This window comes from Ictidomys tridecemlineatus, chromosome 10 (genome assembly GCF_052094955.1).
Source record: "Ictidomys tridecemlineatus isolate mIctTri1 chromosome 10, mIctTri1.hap1, whole genome shotgun sequence".
Taxonomy (NCBI): Eukaryota; Metazoa; Chordata; class Mammalia; order Rodentia; family Sciuridae; genus Ictidomys; species Ictidomys tridecemlineatus.
The window spans coordinates 87,244,662-87,261,418 of record NC_135486.1 but is presented as its reverse complement, the minus strand read 5'-3'; the positions used below and the strand labels follow the sequence as shown (position 1 = coordinate 87,261,418).

Sequence of the window (16,757 nt, the reverse complement as noted above, 5' to 3'; positions counted from 1 at the left end):
ACATCAAAATATAAAAGTCCCACCAGCCTTTAAGTCACATTCGTCAGTACGGTGGGAACAGTGACAATTTCCACATTTACACTATTGTGGAGTAGACTTCTCATTTCCAAATTAAAGTCTGTGGCTTTGAATAGCTAGTTTGCCTTTTCTGGAATTATTTTTTTCCATGAAATCTTTGAGGAGTAAACATTCCTCATTAATTATATAGCAAAACACTTGTCTGATGGGCAATTACCTAATCATTCTTGTTGAAAGCAATCAAACTGAGGAGCGAAACTGACATGTGGAAGGATGAATTCTTATAGCCCCGGGCAAGTACATTTCAGGACTGGTTTGGACAAGAATAAATTTAAGGGCAACTTACTATAACCAACAACCTTCTGTTTGAAGCACAAAATCACAGATATGTTGAATATTAGAAATTAAGACACAAAATGAGCCTATATTTGGCTGTAAGATGTTCCCTTCTGAGAAAGATTTTTTTTTTCCTTTTTGCAGTACTGGGGATTAAACACAAGGTTTTGCATATGCCAAGAGGAAAAGAGATTCTTAAAAAATAAATTTAATTGAAGAAACTTGATATTTTTTCCTTTAAGCTTTTGCTGAGCTATCACAGGACTTACTGAAATACATTTTAGGAAAGGAGCAATAATGGGAAATCATAAAGATTCGGCAGTTATAGAAAGTTTCTGCCTTGAAGAGATGGCCAAAAGTATTAGGCCACACATTAACATCAATAAAATTTAATGGGTATATGTGTATATTTATGAATTTCCAGAAAACAGTATCAGAGTATGAGTTAATTAGCTCCATCTGGAGAAAAATTTCATTCATTACTAAGTTCAATACCATCTTGCAATTACAGGTTGGAAGAGGCTGGGCGGGGGAAGCAAAGGGCTGTGGGTGGCACAGCCAGTAGGCTCTGGCATTAGAAAAACAGACCAGGATGAAGGATGGTATAACAGAGTCAGCAAGCATCTGGAGACATGATAGGATGCTCTCCATCAGGTCTTGCTAAAGACTTATTAAAACGGGAGATGCCCTAAGTGTAGGGGCTGATTGGGTGGATCTGGAGGAAAGCCTGAGGTGCTCTGTGACAAGCTCCTGGGTGATGCTGGTGCCACTCATCTGTGGACCACCAATTCAGCAGCAAAGCTCTAAGTTATGTGCCCTTGAGTAGGGGTAGCAGTCTTCTCAAAAAAGCCTGATGCCATTTCCCACAATGTGGGTTTAGTGCAGCAACTCGGTGGCCAGTGCTTGAAGCAACTTCAGAATTATCTCTGATCAGCTCAGCAAGGAAATCTAGTCACTTGGCTAAGCAGGTCAGGGGTCGGCAGACTCAAATGCCTACAGATGTCGCTGTGTCATTACTTAAGGAAAAGTGCTACGCAGTGACTTGGTTGCTGTGTGTGTGGACCAATCAAGACCTTTTAATCTCCTTCTGGGGTGCTCTGTACCCAAGATAGTCCCATGTCAGTCTCTTAAGGTGCGGATCTCAGTTCAAATGTCACTTCTCTGCAGACTCTGACCAACTAATCACTTTCTCCATCATCATTTGCTGAACTGGTACCTATGCCATCTAAGTATACTAGTGCACCGTCTCCTTCTAGAATAAAAATTTCAGAATTATAGGGCCCTTCCCTAATTTGTTTTGTCACTGTTTTATCCCAAGAGTGTACAACAGTGGGATTCCTGGCATGAAGAAGCTATTTGTTAGATAAATGAACTGCTCATTTTTTTTTTTAAAGAAAATTCCATGGGAAACCTCCCTCCCTACTTTTAAATGTTGGCAGTAAATTCAAACACAACAAACAAACAAATATCCCCTAACTAATTATAAGACACATCTGGGAATGGGCTGTGGCTCTGCATTCCCACATCCAGTTCATTATTCTTTTAAGCCATATTAAGTCCTGGCTTAGAGACAGGAATGCACAAAAATCTGATATTCTGGAAAAGGAGGGGATCTGCAGTATGAAGGAAACCCTGTCCTGTGTCTTCCCTTCTTCACTTCCAGGGATGCCCGGCATGTGCCTCGAGTACTCACCGTGCCCTTTGGCTTCTTCCTGATGAGGAAAGATGACAGCTCACCAACCCCAGTGCAGTTTTGAAAACAATGATGGAAAATGTTGGTTTAGAGTAATACCCCGTTTTCCTAATGGATAAGCTCAGTTAAGAAAGAGTTGATTAAAAACATTTCTTCTAAAAGGTCTGGAGTTGTGATCCTACTTTTTCCCTTTGATCTTGGCTACTTTCAACTACATATTTCAAATGGCTGGGCTGTCACATACAACCACATTTATGAGGAGCAAGCAAGGGTGCTTCTGTGGAGACTTCGATGCACCACATTCTGTATGTGCTGAGTTGGTCTGGGTGTGTGTCTGCCTACATGTGTGCGTACAAATGACTGTAAAGGAGTGATTCAAGAGAAGAAGCAAAAAAGGGGGCTGGGAATGTGGTTCAAGTGGTAGCGCGCTCACCTGGCACGCGTGAGGCCCGGGTTCGATCCTCAGCACCATGTACAAGCAAAGATGTTGTGTTCACCAAAAACTAAATAATAAATATTAAAATATCCTCTCTCTCTTCTTATAAAAAAAAGAAGCAAAAAGAATTATGATATGATATTAGGAACATAACATGTGGCCAGGAATGTACATCATACTTAAGCTTTACATAATATTGGATGGTAGGCTTTATATATATCTTAGTTTTGAGCTAGAAACATTAGGTCCAGAGAAGTTGGTAATTTACCCCCAGGACAATCCCATCCCTAACATTTGTAGACCTTGAGAATTTTCAGACCTGATTATGTACCAAAATCACTTTAAAAAGAAAATAAAAACTCATACGAAGTCATGACCTTATTAAAAAAAAAAATCATGTGTTAAGTGTGTCCTAATCTAAAAGAGCTTAGAGCTCATATAAAAATATAAAATCAAATTTGTAAAAGAAACAGAAACAAGGCTATATAATATGATTGCAAAATGAAATTAAAATTAATAACATCAATTGAATGTAGTACCTGATGATGTATTAGTGATCTAATTGTCTGGATTGCAACATACCCAGGACATAGATTGCCAGGGTGGGGCTTCTTTTGAGTCTGGCAGGTCTAAGATTCAATTCTTCTATCACGTTCCTCAAGCTGAACTTACCATAAAACTTCCTTTCTTCTAACATAGTTTTTCATTTTTTCTTCATATGCTGGGGTTGTATTATTCATCTATCATGTCTACTCCTATTCTGTTCTCATTAGTCCTATTGTATAAAATTGTCCATTTATAAACGTAAAATTCAGGCAACAACAATCATCTGATAATTTTAAGTTCTGTATCGAATCCAAATGATGCAGAATATTTTCAACTTAAATTCTAAAAGATCACTATTAACCTCCCCCCCTCCCAATTTGAAATTCCCTGCAGAAATTACCAGATGCCAAAGAAGTCCCTTGGGTCTTCAGGCCCCAGGTTGGAAGTGCTAAATCTTGTTCAGGAAACCAAGGACATCTGGGATCTTCATGTACCCCAAGTACTCATCCTTGGTGCCTCACTGGAGATGAGGATGACAACACAGGTTGTTGTAATGGCCAGTGGTGTCCAATGGAGAGAAAGAAACAGACACAGGAAGCTGGCTGGGCTTTGGCACTAGCGAGAGATCTGCTCTGCACACCAGAAGGCATATTCTTATATTGCTCAAATTAAAAGGCAGAACCCATTCTGAACTAAAGGGTTATTTAGAAATTCAATTCCAAACAGTCAATGATATTCAAAATATTTAACAGCTGATAGAGCATGGGGCACTGACCAGTCAGATGGATGGCTGAGGCATCCTAGCTAAATATCAGCCTAGTGGTGGTGGTGGTAGAGGGTGAGATTGGGATGCTACATTTAGGGACATTATAGCTTGATCATACCAGTCCTCCTTTCTTATCATACTTTACCCAAAATTTACCAGGCAAGAACAACAATGATGATGATAATAATGGCCTACATCCATAAAGCCTTTCGTCAAGTGACCAGTACTATTGTAATTGTTCTTCATTCACAACAATTCTCTGAGGTAGGGATTGTGGAGAGAAAATGGAGGTCTGAGAGGTTCAAGGACTTACTTTAGCTCACACAACTAGTGACCTAATGAGGAGCTGTCACTCAAGCCCATGCTGTGCCAATTGCTGGGCTGTGTGCTGCTTCAGTAATCTGTCCCACTAATGCCAGAGGCTATGTATTATCCAGTGCAATACTCACATCTACCCAAAACATTTTTACTTATAAATTATTCATTCAAATGGAGGAAATTGGCAATTATAAGATATTTGTTTCTGAAAAAAATTGTGGCATCATCACCTTCCTAATTACTTTTTACCCAGTGTGATACTGGAATGAATCTGTTACATCTGTACTTAAAACCCAGGCCAAATAGCAGCATTCCAAGAAGCATGGAGGCTTCTAGGTGATGGGGAAAGCCAGCAGGACACAAACTTGCCACAGACAGTCCACAACGTGAATCTCCATAATTGGTCATTAAAAGTTGACTCTAAAAGAAGACAGGTTTTCTTGAGGAGGACTGATATTGATCTTGATGTAGATATTGATCTCCAAACTCTGAGACCACAAAAGCAGACACTGGTTATTTGTTAAGTTTGTAAAAAAAAAAAAATGGTTTTCATTAAAACCCAAGCATGTCAACTTCTAGTTCTTCATCCAGTGATATTTTATGAAAACCAAATTCCTAAGAACAGGGTTTTAAAACAAAAGCACTCTGAATCCCGGCTACACTAGAGCTAGTGGGATGGTATTATTTTCTGAAAATTGTCATTTGGGGGAGGCTACCAACACAAAAGGCTTAACAATTCCCAGAAATGGATTGGTATTATAAGATTGTTTTTTGAGTTGCTAGGTAATAACTGAAAAACAACCAACCGGCCCTGTTCTGAGATCACTCCCAGGGGCAGCACAAGTGTTATTACCCTGGCTTTATCCCTTTTTATCAGCCCAGAGGGGTAGGACAGTACAACCAGGATGCTAAGGGTCTATAGTGGCCCAAAGATCCCCATCTGCATCTCAATGAGCGAATCACCAGGCTGGGGTTGTCACTCAGTGGAGGAGCACTTGCTTAGCATGTGTGAGGCACTGGGTTGGATCCTCAGCACTACATAAAAATCTGTATATGGGGTAACCGATGTGATCCTGCAATCTGTATATGGGGTAAACATGGGAGTTCATAACTCACTTGAATCAAATGTATGAAATATGATATGTCAAGAGCTATGTAATGTTTTGAACAACTAATAATAAAAATTAAAATAAAATAAAGGTCCATTAACAACTACAACTAAAAAACAAAAATATTAAAAAAAAAAAAAAAGCGAGAGAGAAAGCACATCACCATTGACTGGATGTCGAGATCTCTGGCAAGACGAAGTTTCACTTTGTCATCATTTACTCAAAATAAGTCCTATGTCCTCAGTTTTCTTTGCTATCTGCTACATCATATTGATCTACCTTCCTGGCAGGTAAATCATTCCCTTTTCTCCTACTCATCTCACAGAAGTCCAGTTTGCTTCTAAGGGTAATTTTTACATCTGGGAAAGTAGAGACTCTTTTTCCTGGGAACTGTTTCTTTGTTTCTAAGCCTCAATCTTTGCTGTGAAATGACTTATTTCAGGTGACAGTGTTCTTAGGGATATATTAATATTACACAAAGGTAAGTTGACTTTCTTCTTTGTTCAACACCCTTCACTACTACATCTGTTCTCATGGGAAAAAGTGGTGTGTGTATGACTAAAATTAATGTCATTCATATGAATATATATTTAATGTAGGTAAATAAACTCCTTTTTCTGTTCTAACTTTTGCCCACAAAATGTAAAACAGTTCATCCTTACAATCCAATCACAATACCTAGTATTACAATCAGAGTTCTTTCATCCAGATATGTAGCTTATGATGGAGAAAAATATAAGCTATTAATATAAGCAATGCTATTATTAATTACTTGTTTTTTTCCAAAGCACTGTTTTAGGTTCACAGCAAAACAGAGAGAAAGGTACAGAGATTTCTCACTTCTCTCTGCAATTGCCTTCCAGCCCACCAACAAGCACAACCTCCTTCATCATCAATATCTACTACCTGGAGCAGTAACATTTGCTACAACTGAACCTACACATTATTATCATCCAGAGTGTGTGATTTACATGTTCAGTAATGTGATTTTCATTTTCTTAAAGTTACAAGCATAATTAGTGCTTTAAGGACTTCCACTCCCTCCCATTATTCTCCACCCCCAAAACTAACGAAATGAAACAAAATATGAGATCTGTATTTTAAATAAGCTCCACATTCAAGGACAAGCTGGCCATGACTTACCTAAAGGACTAATTAAATGTGCACAGCATCAGCAGTAACGTCCACCATCTGAAGCAGACACAAATCTTCTCCAGGCCAATTATGACTAGGTTCTCCCGAGTGCCGGCTATGTATGCGCCATACATGATAAGAAGCTGGTTCAGTAACCACCATTTCTATAGCAACCCCCACATACTCTGCGGGCTATGTTTTGAGAAAGCAGTTAAAACTGGATTTTACAATGTAGTTTTGCTCTTAGAACATGCTTTTATTTTTGTCATCTCATTAGAATGAAAGTATCCAAATCAAATGAGATGCCTTTAAGTAGCAGAAACTTAACAAATCCAGAATCTTAAGTCTCAATTTCTTTGCCACTTGCTGTCAGTCAGTCACTTTAAATTCTAACCACTGACCTGGTTTGCTTGTTCATAAGTGACCATTCCCCAGGGCTACAAGTCAGATTTCACTGTGACAACCTCCTACATCAGACAGCCATCTGCTGCCCCAGTTATACACTAAAGAAAAAGTAAAGGCCCAGGAAAGCAAGTTGACATGGTCATTCTCTTATTGTCCAGAAAGTTCCAGCTGAAATGCACTTCCTTTGCCAGACCTGGGAAGGGAAACTGCTTCTTTCAAAGGTCAAACTGACCACTGCTAATGACTGACAAGATGTGCATGTTTATTCACATCCCATCCCATTCCTTCAAATGCACCTTTTCATGTAGGACACAGAGAAGGCACAATCAGAGAATCATAAGTTAAAGAATTATGCTAATTCCTCAAAAGACAACACACAAATCCACTAAGTAGGGTCATCTTTATGCCATAAATTGAGTGGAAATTTAACACAAATGTTTCAGCAAAGCATATTGTCAATGCAGCAAAAGTTTTTGTGTGTTTTAGACAAATTACTTGAGAGTATATATAGCCACATAGCCAATACTGATATAAACATACTGAATATAATCCAGTGTTATTTTTACTCTAAAAAAATGCTAATGTATTAGGCAACCCCTGGGTGAATATGTAGGGTGGTCCATGGAGATGCTAATTTTTATTATGAGAAATTCTTCACAAGTCCCCACCCCCCCAAAAAATTTTTAAAAGATAATTGTGGCTATTAAAAAAATGACTAGTGGGATAAATGGCAGCATTAACTACTGACCCCTGTAAAGTGTCAGAAAGAGTCCATCTAAGCCTAAGAGTAAATTTTTTAAAAAAATATTTAATTGTAGATGGACACAATACCTTTATTTATTTATTTTTATGTGATGCTGAGGATCCAACCCAGTGCCTCAGACATGTGAGACGAGCACTCTACCACTGAGCCACAACCCCAGCCAGAGAGAAAATTTTATCTGCAGTCATGGATTTAAGTATTTGAGTTAGAGACAAAATGTGGGTTTAGAGAGTTGATATTAAAAATGTGGTTTTATCATTCAAACAGAAGTCCCACTGAACTATAAAAGAAGTTTCATAAAAACTATAAAAGAAACTTTTTTTTCTCACAATGAAAATCTGCTTCTCTGAACATCAGCTGTCACACTTGGCAAAGTGCAGAAGGCTGTCTGGCTCACAGGAAATATGGAGGTTGTAACTGAACCCACACCCCAGTTTGGTCTTGCAAAGTGTAGAATATTTTTGAATGTGATATTAGAATGGGAAGAGTTTCCCCCGGGAGGCTAGATCAGGGGTCACAAACTTTTTCTATAAAAGGCCAGACTGATAGTAAATATTTTTGGTTTGGGGACAGAGTGTTATAGTGTCAAAGCATACCAACAGGCGACCATGGCTGTGTGCTAATAAAACTTTATTAGGAATGCTTATGCATGAGTTAAATAAAATTTTATTTGTCTCTCTGTCTCTCCCTCACTTCCTTTTTTTTCCCTGTAGTTCTGAGGATCAAACCCAGAGCCCCACACATGCAAGGCAAGCACTCTATCAGTTACATCCCCAGTGAGTTTCATATAATAAAAAAAAAATGTGTCATGAGATATTCTTTATTTCCCTCTGTTTTTACTGAGTTATAATTGATGAATAAAAATTGTATATACTGGGGCTGGGGTTGTGGCTCAGTGGTAGAGTGCTTGTGTAACACGTGTGAGGCACTGGGTTCGATCCGATCCTCAGCATCACATAAAAATAAATAAATAACTAAAACAAAGGTATTATGTCCATCTACAACTAAAAAAAAATTGTACATACTTAAGGTTCATGACTTGATGATTCAAAATACATACGAAGATAAACAACATACCGTTACCTCACCACTACCATTTTCTTCTTCTCCTTCTTGTGGTAAGAATATTGAAGAGTTATTCCCTTAGCAAATTCTAAGTATCTATACAGTACTGTTAACTATATTCATACCGCTGTATGGTAGACCTCTAGAACTTACTGGAAACTGTATCCTTTGACTATTTCTCCCTCTTTCCTCCTCTTTTCATTCTTTCTTCAATCATTCAAAAATAAAAAAAAATTCTTAGTTTTTGGGTCACAGTTGGCCAACACAGAGTTAGGCAAAAAATTCTGAATGGATTTATAAGTTGCTACTTCTGGTTGTTTAACAATTTCAAATTGGTAATTATTTTGATTTACCTACAAAGTGTTGATAATTTAAAGTGTTAAATGATTTAATTGTTTTGTAATTGTACATTGATATAATGCCTTTATTTGTTAATTTTTGCGTGATGCTAAGGTGCCTCACACATGCTAGGCAAGTGCTCTGATACTGAGCTACAGCCCCAGCCCTGTATTAAATGATTTAAAGTGATTATCATATCATAATATAGCAACAAATGATAAACTGTATTATGTATTTAGTAAGATATGTTAGTGAATTCCTAAATTTGTTTTCTTGACCTGATAATACTGTCTTTGAAATTTTTTTATTTAACTGAAGTGTTTCAATTTGAACTAAGATAATAATATTATTGATTAAATATATTAGTAAACAATTTATGAGACATGTAGGCTTCATTTGAATTTAGTAAGTCAAGGAACATAGGTTTCTTTGAAATGTCCATCCAACCCTAAAGTTTTCAGAAAACATATTTTTATTCATTTGAGTATTTTTGAATGACAATCCAAACGTTGGGTTTTCTCTGTGCATGTGCAATCTGTTACAGCCAGGAATTTGGCAGCTACATTTTTTTTGCAGTAGATGCTAAGTTAAAAAAAAACCATTTAAATGAAAATAGATCAACCACACAATGAAGATTCCCAGTGAAAAGGCTCAAGACCACGGGGATTATTTCTGAAGTCTTCTTGGATAACATATTTCAGGGGCTTCATAACAATATGCACATCTTTATTTCTAATGATTCTATATTGTATTAGCTTCCTACTGCTGCTATAACAAATGACCATAAATTTAAGGGCTGGACATACCACAAATATATTCTTTTATATCTCTGGAGGTCAGGAGTCCAAATTCAGTTTCTCTGGGCTAAAATGAAGATATCTGTAGGGATGGCTTGAGGAAGAATCCCTTTTCTGGCCCTTTTCAGTTTCCAGTGGCTGCCTGACCCCTTTCTCCACCTGCAGAGTGCTCTAACCCTGCCCTCACCATCACACCACCATCTCCTCAGACTCTGACTCCTTCTGATAAAGACTGTTGTGCCTATAGTGGGCTATCTGGATAACCCAGGCTAATCTTCTCATCTCAAGATTCTTGATCACACCTGCCCCTTAACAATATAAGGTCATATTCACAGGGTCCAAGGATTAGGATGTGGAGACATTTGGGGGAAGAGCATTATTCAGCCTACTACATATATCAAAAAATTCTTTTTTAACAATGTTTATTTTTTAGTTGTAGTTGTACACAATATCTTTATTTTATTTATTTATTTTTATGTGGTGCTGAGGATCAAACCCAGGGCCTCACATATGCTAGGTGAGTGCTCTTCCACTGAGCCACAATTCCAGCCCTCAAACAATTCTTTAAATAAATATTCGTTGCTTGTAAAATGTACATGAACGACACTAATGAACAGCAAGACATTGCTTTTATATACCTGCGCCATATCATTACCACACACATGACACACATTTAACCTAGAGAAAGTTTCATTATATTAGGAACATGATCTCCTGGTCCTAGTCACCCATATTCAAATGTGTTCATTTAGAAAAGAGGAGGCAGGAAGGAGGAAGAGAATAATGATGGAGAAAAATCCAATGTAACTCTTCTCCCTTGAACAATAGCTCTGAGCATCACCCTTCTCTCTCTCTCTCTCTCTCTCTCTCTCTCTCTCTCTCTCTCTCTCTCTCTCTCTCTCTCTTTACATCTGGAATGGCCACTCCTCCAAAGGTCCATATACCATAGGTTTGACTGCCAGTCAGTGGTGCCACTGGAGGTGTTGGAACCTTCAGGGGGTGGGACCTAGTGGAAGGAAGTTAAGTCACTAGGGGTGTGTCCTTGAAGGGGATATTGGGACTTTGACCCCGAGTGGAGCAGTGTTTTTTGCCATGTGCTCCCTCCCATGATGTACTGCCTTGCCACAGGCCTGAAGGCAACAAGGCCAGGTGACGGTGGATGAAACTCTGAAACCCTGCGCCAGAACAAATCTTTCCTCCTTTTGAGGGGTTCATTTTGTCACAGTGACAGAAAGCTAACATGCTTACATATGTAAAGTTGATGTCTATAATCATCTTGAGCACAATGATATATTGTCATATTAAATGTCTGACATCGGAAAACGTCTGAATCATGCTCATCTGATCTGATTACTCAACAGACATTTTAAGTGGATACCTAGCATGTGCTGGGAACTGTTCTTACTCTTAAGGATTCAAAGACAAATGAGACTCTGTGAGCTCCAGGTGGTGCCTGGGGCACAGCTCAGCCATTGCCTGACAGAATGTCAGTACCCTGGGATGTGCACCAGGGCTGGTGGGGCTCCATCACACCTAGCGGTGGGCAAAGACAGTTGAAAGGACAGGTTCTGTGCGAGCAGAGCGACAAGCTCTGAGGGAGACCTTAGCTGGTCTGAGAAAACATAGACAGTTTGGGGTGGTGGAAACGGAGGGCGAGCCCAGGACAGTGGCTGGGATGAAGGCAGGAGATGGCCAGGGCTGGATCTGTGGAGCTCTGTGTGCCATGCGATAGCCTGGCCTTCCTCGCAACGAGTGGCTTGTAAGGAAAGCAGCCTGTGGTTTTGAAGATAACCCAAGCAGCCATACACAAGGACCACGGAGGAAAGGAGGGGCTGTAAAACATCCAGACAACTCCAGAATTGAGAAGAGAGTCTTAGCCGAGGTAGTGGCAGCTCAGAGAAAGAGAGGGTAAGTATGAGAAACAACGGTCTCACGGCAACATGACTCTAAGTCCAGACACTGCTGCAGGTGGAGTGGGGCACAGGTGGAGTGGGGCACAGAGGAAGTTGGAGATAACTCTGAGGTGACTTCTCTGATGGTTGGTAGATGATCCCCTTAACCAAGAGAGGAGACACAGAGATGAGCAGGTGCAGAGGTGAGAGAGAGAGAGAGAGAGAGAGAGAGAGAGAGAGAGAGAGAGAGAGAGAGAGAGAGAGAGAATTCGTGTGTGTGTGTGTGTGTGTGTGTGTAAGTGTTTTCAGCAGGTTGAATTTTGAGTTTCCTGTGGGCTCTACAGAGACGAAAATCTGATAGATAGCCAGAATCACAGGCAGCTGCAGGAGTGTGGGGTATGGTTAAATGACCCAGCAACAGCACATCAATTAAGTCAAGAGTCGGGTACAGAATGCAGCCCAGGGCAGGCAGAAAGAGAACCCAGGGGGCTGGGTCATAAGACCCAGAAGAGGGCCTCTGACAGAGGAAAGGAAGCCATAAAATGCTACAGGGACATCAGGGTAGATGAGGAGGTCACTGATTCCACAATTGGCAGCTGCCAATGGCCTTTGTGACATTCATTTCGGGAGACTGGAAGGATGAGGAGGGACCATAGGGGCTTGGGAGGTAGGAAGAGCAGGTGGGGGACAATCTCTTCAGAAACCTGGACTATGAGAAACCCGAGGTGCTGGGATGGCACCGCCAGAGAGGGCCCGCTCCAGAGTGGGGACCTCTGTGTGCTTCGTGAACTCTTGGGCACGCTTGCTGTGGACCCCATATGGTACCGAGCTCCTTAGGGTACTGACTCATCCATTGCTGTGACCCCTGTATCTCATCTTAGGGCTTAGGGCAGGGCCCTCCTGGTACATGATCAGATGCTGTGAAGGAATCTGGGGGGATGGGAATAACATTTAAAGCAGACTTTGAGGAAAGCAGATCACCCTCGTCTAATCAGTGAAGCCCTTCAGAGAAAGACTGAAGCTCCCCCAAGGAAAAAGAAACGCTTCCTCAGTTACTTTAGACTTAAAGTACATCAATTCTCTGGATTTCTAGTTGGCCGACTTGTCTTGCGTTTTGGGCTTGTCATCCTCAATCCTAAGGGGCAATTCCTTCATCTCTCTCCCTGCTTTCCATCCAAAGGATTCTCTTTCTCTGGAGAACCCTAATATACTCCTTATAAAATCAGCAGGTACCATCATTATTCCCATTTTATAGCTGTGGAAACTGACCCAGAAAGGTTCAGCAACTTGATCAGGGACACACAGCCAAGGGGGACAGAGTTAGAACTTCAATCCACCATGTCCACAGAGTCCTGCACTTAATCATATGCTTTATTGACTGCCTCTCCAGAGACAGACCTGGGTGTGTTTGGGGTTCACTGGGAGGGCTAACAAAGGTGGGCAGAATACATCAGAGAATGAGTCTCTGTAAATGCATATTTCTCACAAATGAGAAAATAATCATGGCTATGCATAAAGATTTAGCCAAGAAGATATTTATCAACCATTAGAACAGTAACATTTTTTTTTTTTCTCATTGTAAAAACAGGTTTGGGCTGGGGATGCAGCTCAAGCGGTAACGCGCTTGCCTGGCATGCGTGGGGCACTGGGTTCGATCCTCAGCACCCCATAAAAATAAAAATAAAGATGTTGTGTCCACTGAAAACTGAAACAAAATTAAAAAATTCTCTCTCTTTAAAAAAAAAGGTTTAATGAACCAAACTATGATACAGCCATGTAAGAGAATTCTATATACTCACTAAAATTGATACTGTTGAGTATAATGCTATGGAAGGATATTCATGCTATTCTAATGGTTTTTAAAAACAAGCTAAATATGGCAAAGTATCTAGGAAATAATCTCATTTCTTTTAAAATGCTGGGTGGAGGGCAATCTTTAAGAGGACTTCTATTTGGGGGTACTTGTGCTTTTAAATTTTTATTTTCTCCCAGATCACTCACTCCAAAGGAAAGCAAGTGGCTACACTTTAAGTAGAGAGACCCCTGTGCAAGAAACTAAAGCTTCTAGCTGACAGCTGGTGAGGAGCCGAGGTCTGACTGCAACCATGTGAGTGAGTCAGGAAATTCACCTGTTGGTCTCAGCTGAATCCTGCTTAAGATGACCAGCAATGAGCCAGAGCCCTGACTGCCAGCTTGACAGCAGCCTTTGCTAGAGACCCTAAGCCTGAAACACCCAGTTCAGTTGTGCCTGGTTTTGTGACCCACCCAGAAGTCATGAGATGGTTGATTTTCACTGTTGCTTTATGCTGATAAATTTTAGAGAAATTTGTTTCGTGGCACCAATTGATAATTAACACACATGTGCAAGTGAAATGACCAGGTAGGATTCAAAACGTATTAGTGATTTTCACTAGGTGGTAGGATAATAAGTCATTTTTATTTGCTTTATAAAATGTTGGCAAATATTTTTCCTTTTTTGGAAGACAAAAAAAAAAAAAAAAGAGACCATGTCACCAAGAGAGATCATACAATCTCCTGAAGAATAAAAAGATAAAGATGAGGAGACCCGATTTTAGCTCATCACATTTAAAGGTTCTTTTCAAGTTAATTAGCTTAAATGTGCAAAATTAAAAAAAAAAAAGAAATGAAATTCCCAGCTGAGTGGCTGAAGGACACAGCGGAGCAAACTTTACCCACCAGAAACCATAAATGCACTGGGAGTGTTAGCATTCACTAACGACAGGAAAGCAGACTTCCATGGGGCTCCTTAGAAGGAAAACCCAATGGTAACAGAGTCTTGGAGCCAATGATGACACAGGACCCTTGCTTACCCAGCTTCTGGTCAAACCGCCATGCTGCAATGTAGGCATTGTGCCTCAGACTGCTCTGGGTGGCCAGCGGCACGGTGACATAGATGGGACCATCCACCAGCACCGGGGTTCCATTGCTGCTGAGCAAGTGGACGCTGACAGCTGTGACGGGGGTCAGGTCATACCTGGTGCTGTTTCCTAGAAAGAAGAGGCAGTTTCTATCATGTTTTTACTAAGTACCTGGGGCTGCAGAAACCCTTGGAAAAATAGTCCTTACTATAATCCTCATCATAACCTCATCAGGCAGGTAAAACAACCATTGTATGCATAAAAACACAGGCTCAGAGAGGGCAGCAATGGTAGCTACCCTGCGGTCATGTACTAGTTAGTAGTATAGACCCAGGTTCCAAGCTGGGGTTTGCCAAGCCTATCTATTATGCTCCATTTTCCCAAAAGGGCCTCAAAAGGGAAAGATTTTTCTAAAATGCAAGGTGAAGTATATGTGGAAATCACTGAAAATGACTTCTACATAAAGTAAGCTCCAATAACGTATTTAACACATATAATAACATAAGCCAACAGATGACCACAATGAAACCAAATATTTTAGACTGTTTTTTTTTTTAAAAAGAAAACAATAAATTTCTTCAAGGATTGCTTTAAAATATTAACTTCTGCTAAAAGTACACTATTAAAACTTGGACTTGAAGTATTTATGATTTATTTTAGTTGCCACTGTTATTTTGGTCTATTTAAAAGGAATTTAATATCCCATTTACCCTCCATTAGAGGCCTTATTCAAGCCAATGTTTTAATGACTGTCTCCTGATAAATTAGAGAATTCTTATGAGAGTATGTAATATTTATACACTTAAGCAATCCATTTTAGAGTTCTCTATAGTAAAATATAATATCATGCAAATATATTCTATCATAATTTTGCATCTTTCCTTGAACAGAATGAGAGTGATAAAAATTTTTTAGGCAACATTAGAATATGATCTATAAGGTTTCTTATTCAGCTACTTGTACACTTACCCATCTATCTGAGCTAATGCCTCTACTTTGGAACAAATGAAAACACTGAAAACAAATCGTGAATTTGAGAGTTTCTACAATGAGTTATAGCTAAATCCTTCACAGAGCAACTTCTGGATAGTCAATGACAGCAGAACCTTTCATGTCTGTTTTGCAATGAGGGAAAGGCAAAGGAAGAGAAGACTTTTATTTTTAGTCTGGTCATTTTGTTTTAGGATGAAGAAAACCAAATCCCAGAATATACCATGTTTCTGGGTAAAATACCTGTGGATTGGGAGATACATGTGCCAAGTGCTTAAGGTGACACAGTAGCAAAGCCAGGCCTATCATGCTTGACTCCAGGCTTTGTCAGAACCTCAGGATGAGTTGTAACTTAAAACTACAGAGAGGTCAAATAACTCATTGGACTCTATTATATAAATGATTTAGAGTTAATGTCTTCCTTTAGGGAGGGCTGTTCTCCTCCATCAAGCCCTCTGGGGGCTGTCTCTGTACAGGGAGGCAGCAGGTGAGTGGAGCAGAAAGCATTAGAAATGGTCTCTCTCTCATTCCTCCTTCCTCATCTTTTGATTCTTCCTTTCCATGATCCTATACATTCCTGTTCCAGGGAAGTGGGATTCCAGAACCAGATCTGCTATGAACTACCCACACAGTCTGGCAAGTTGCTCTGCTCCTCTAGGACTGTTTTTCTTATCTTCACAACTAAGGAGGGTGGACTAAATGCCTTCTCAAGGGTATGGGCATAAATATTCTCAGCTGTAAGCATTCAGAAGTAAGCCAACATTGCAGGAATGAGCATATTAGCTGAACACAATATGCATTAGGTTCCTGTCACTGAGAGTCCCCTTAGAAGTTCTCTAGGTCCCTTAAAACATGGTAGGTGGTCTCCTCTACATTCTGGAAGCCTCTCTGCTTCATCAGTACTCCATTAAAGGCCTCCCTGATGATGCTCTACCCTCCTGCTTTCTTTGTTCTGAAATGATTCATACTTTAAGGGCTAAGTTATTTCCCTTCCACTCTTTGAGTTCTCTATAGAATTAGGCTTCCCTTTCTGCCTCATCTTTTTTTTTTTTTTTTGGTCCTGGGGATTGAACTCAGGGGTGCTTAACCACTCAGCCACACCCCCAGCCCTTTTTATTTTCTATTTTGAGACAGGGTCTTGTTAAATTGCTTAGGGCCTCACTAAGTTGCTGAGGCTGGCTTTGAGCTTGTGATCCTCCTGCTTCCGCCTCCTGAGCAGCTGGGATTACAGGTGTGCACCACTGTGCCTGGATTTCTGTCCCCTCTTGATG

At 40.0% G+C, this 16,757-nt stretch overlaps 1 protein-coding gene across 2 annotated transcripts in view; it reads right to left on the bottom strand.

Moving 5' to 3' along the window:
• Fam171a1 (family with sequence similarity 171 member A1) overlaps nucleotides 1-16,757 on the bottom strand; it is a 116,416-nt gene that overhangs the window by 13,593 nt on the left and 86,066 nt on the right. For both annotated transcript variants that reach the window (XM_078023366.1, XM_078023367.1), the window contains exon 5: nucleotides 14,449-14,625. In XM_078023366.1, the coding sequence (XP_077879492.1) occupies nucleotides 14,449-14,625 (177 nt within the window). The remainder of the gene's footprint in view (nucleotides 1-14,448; nucleotides 14,626-16,757) is intronic.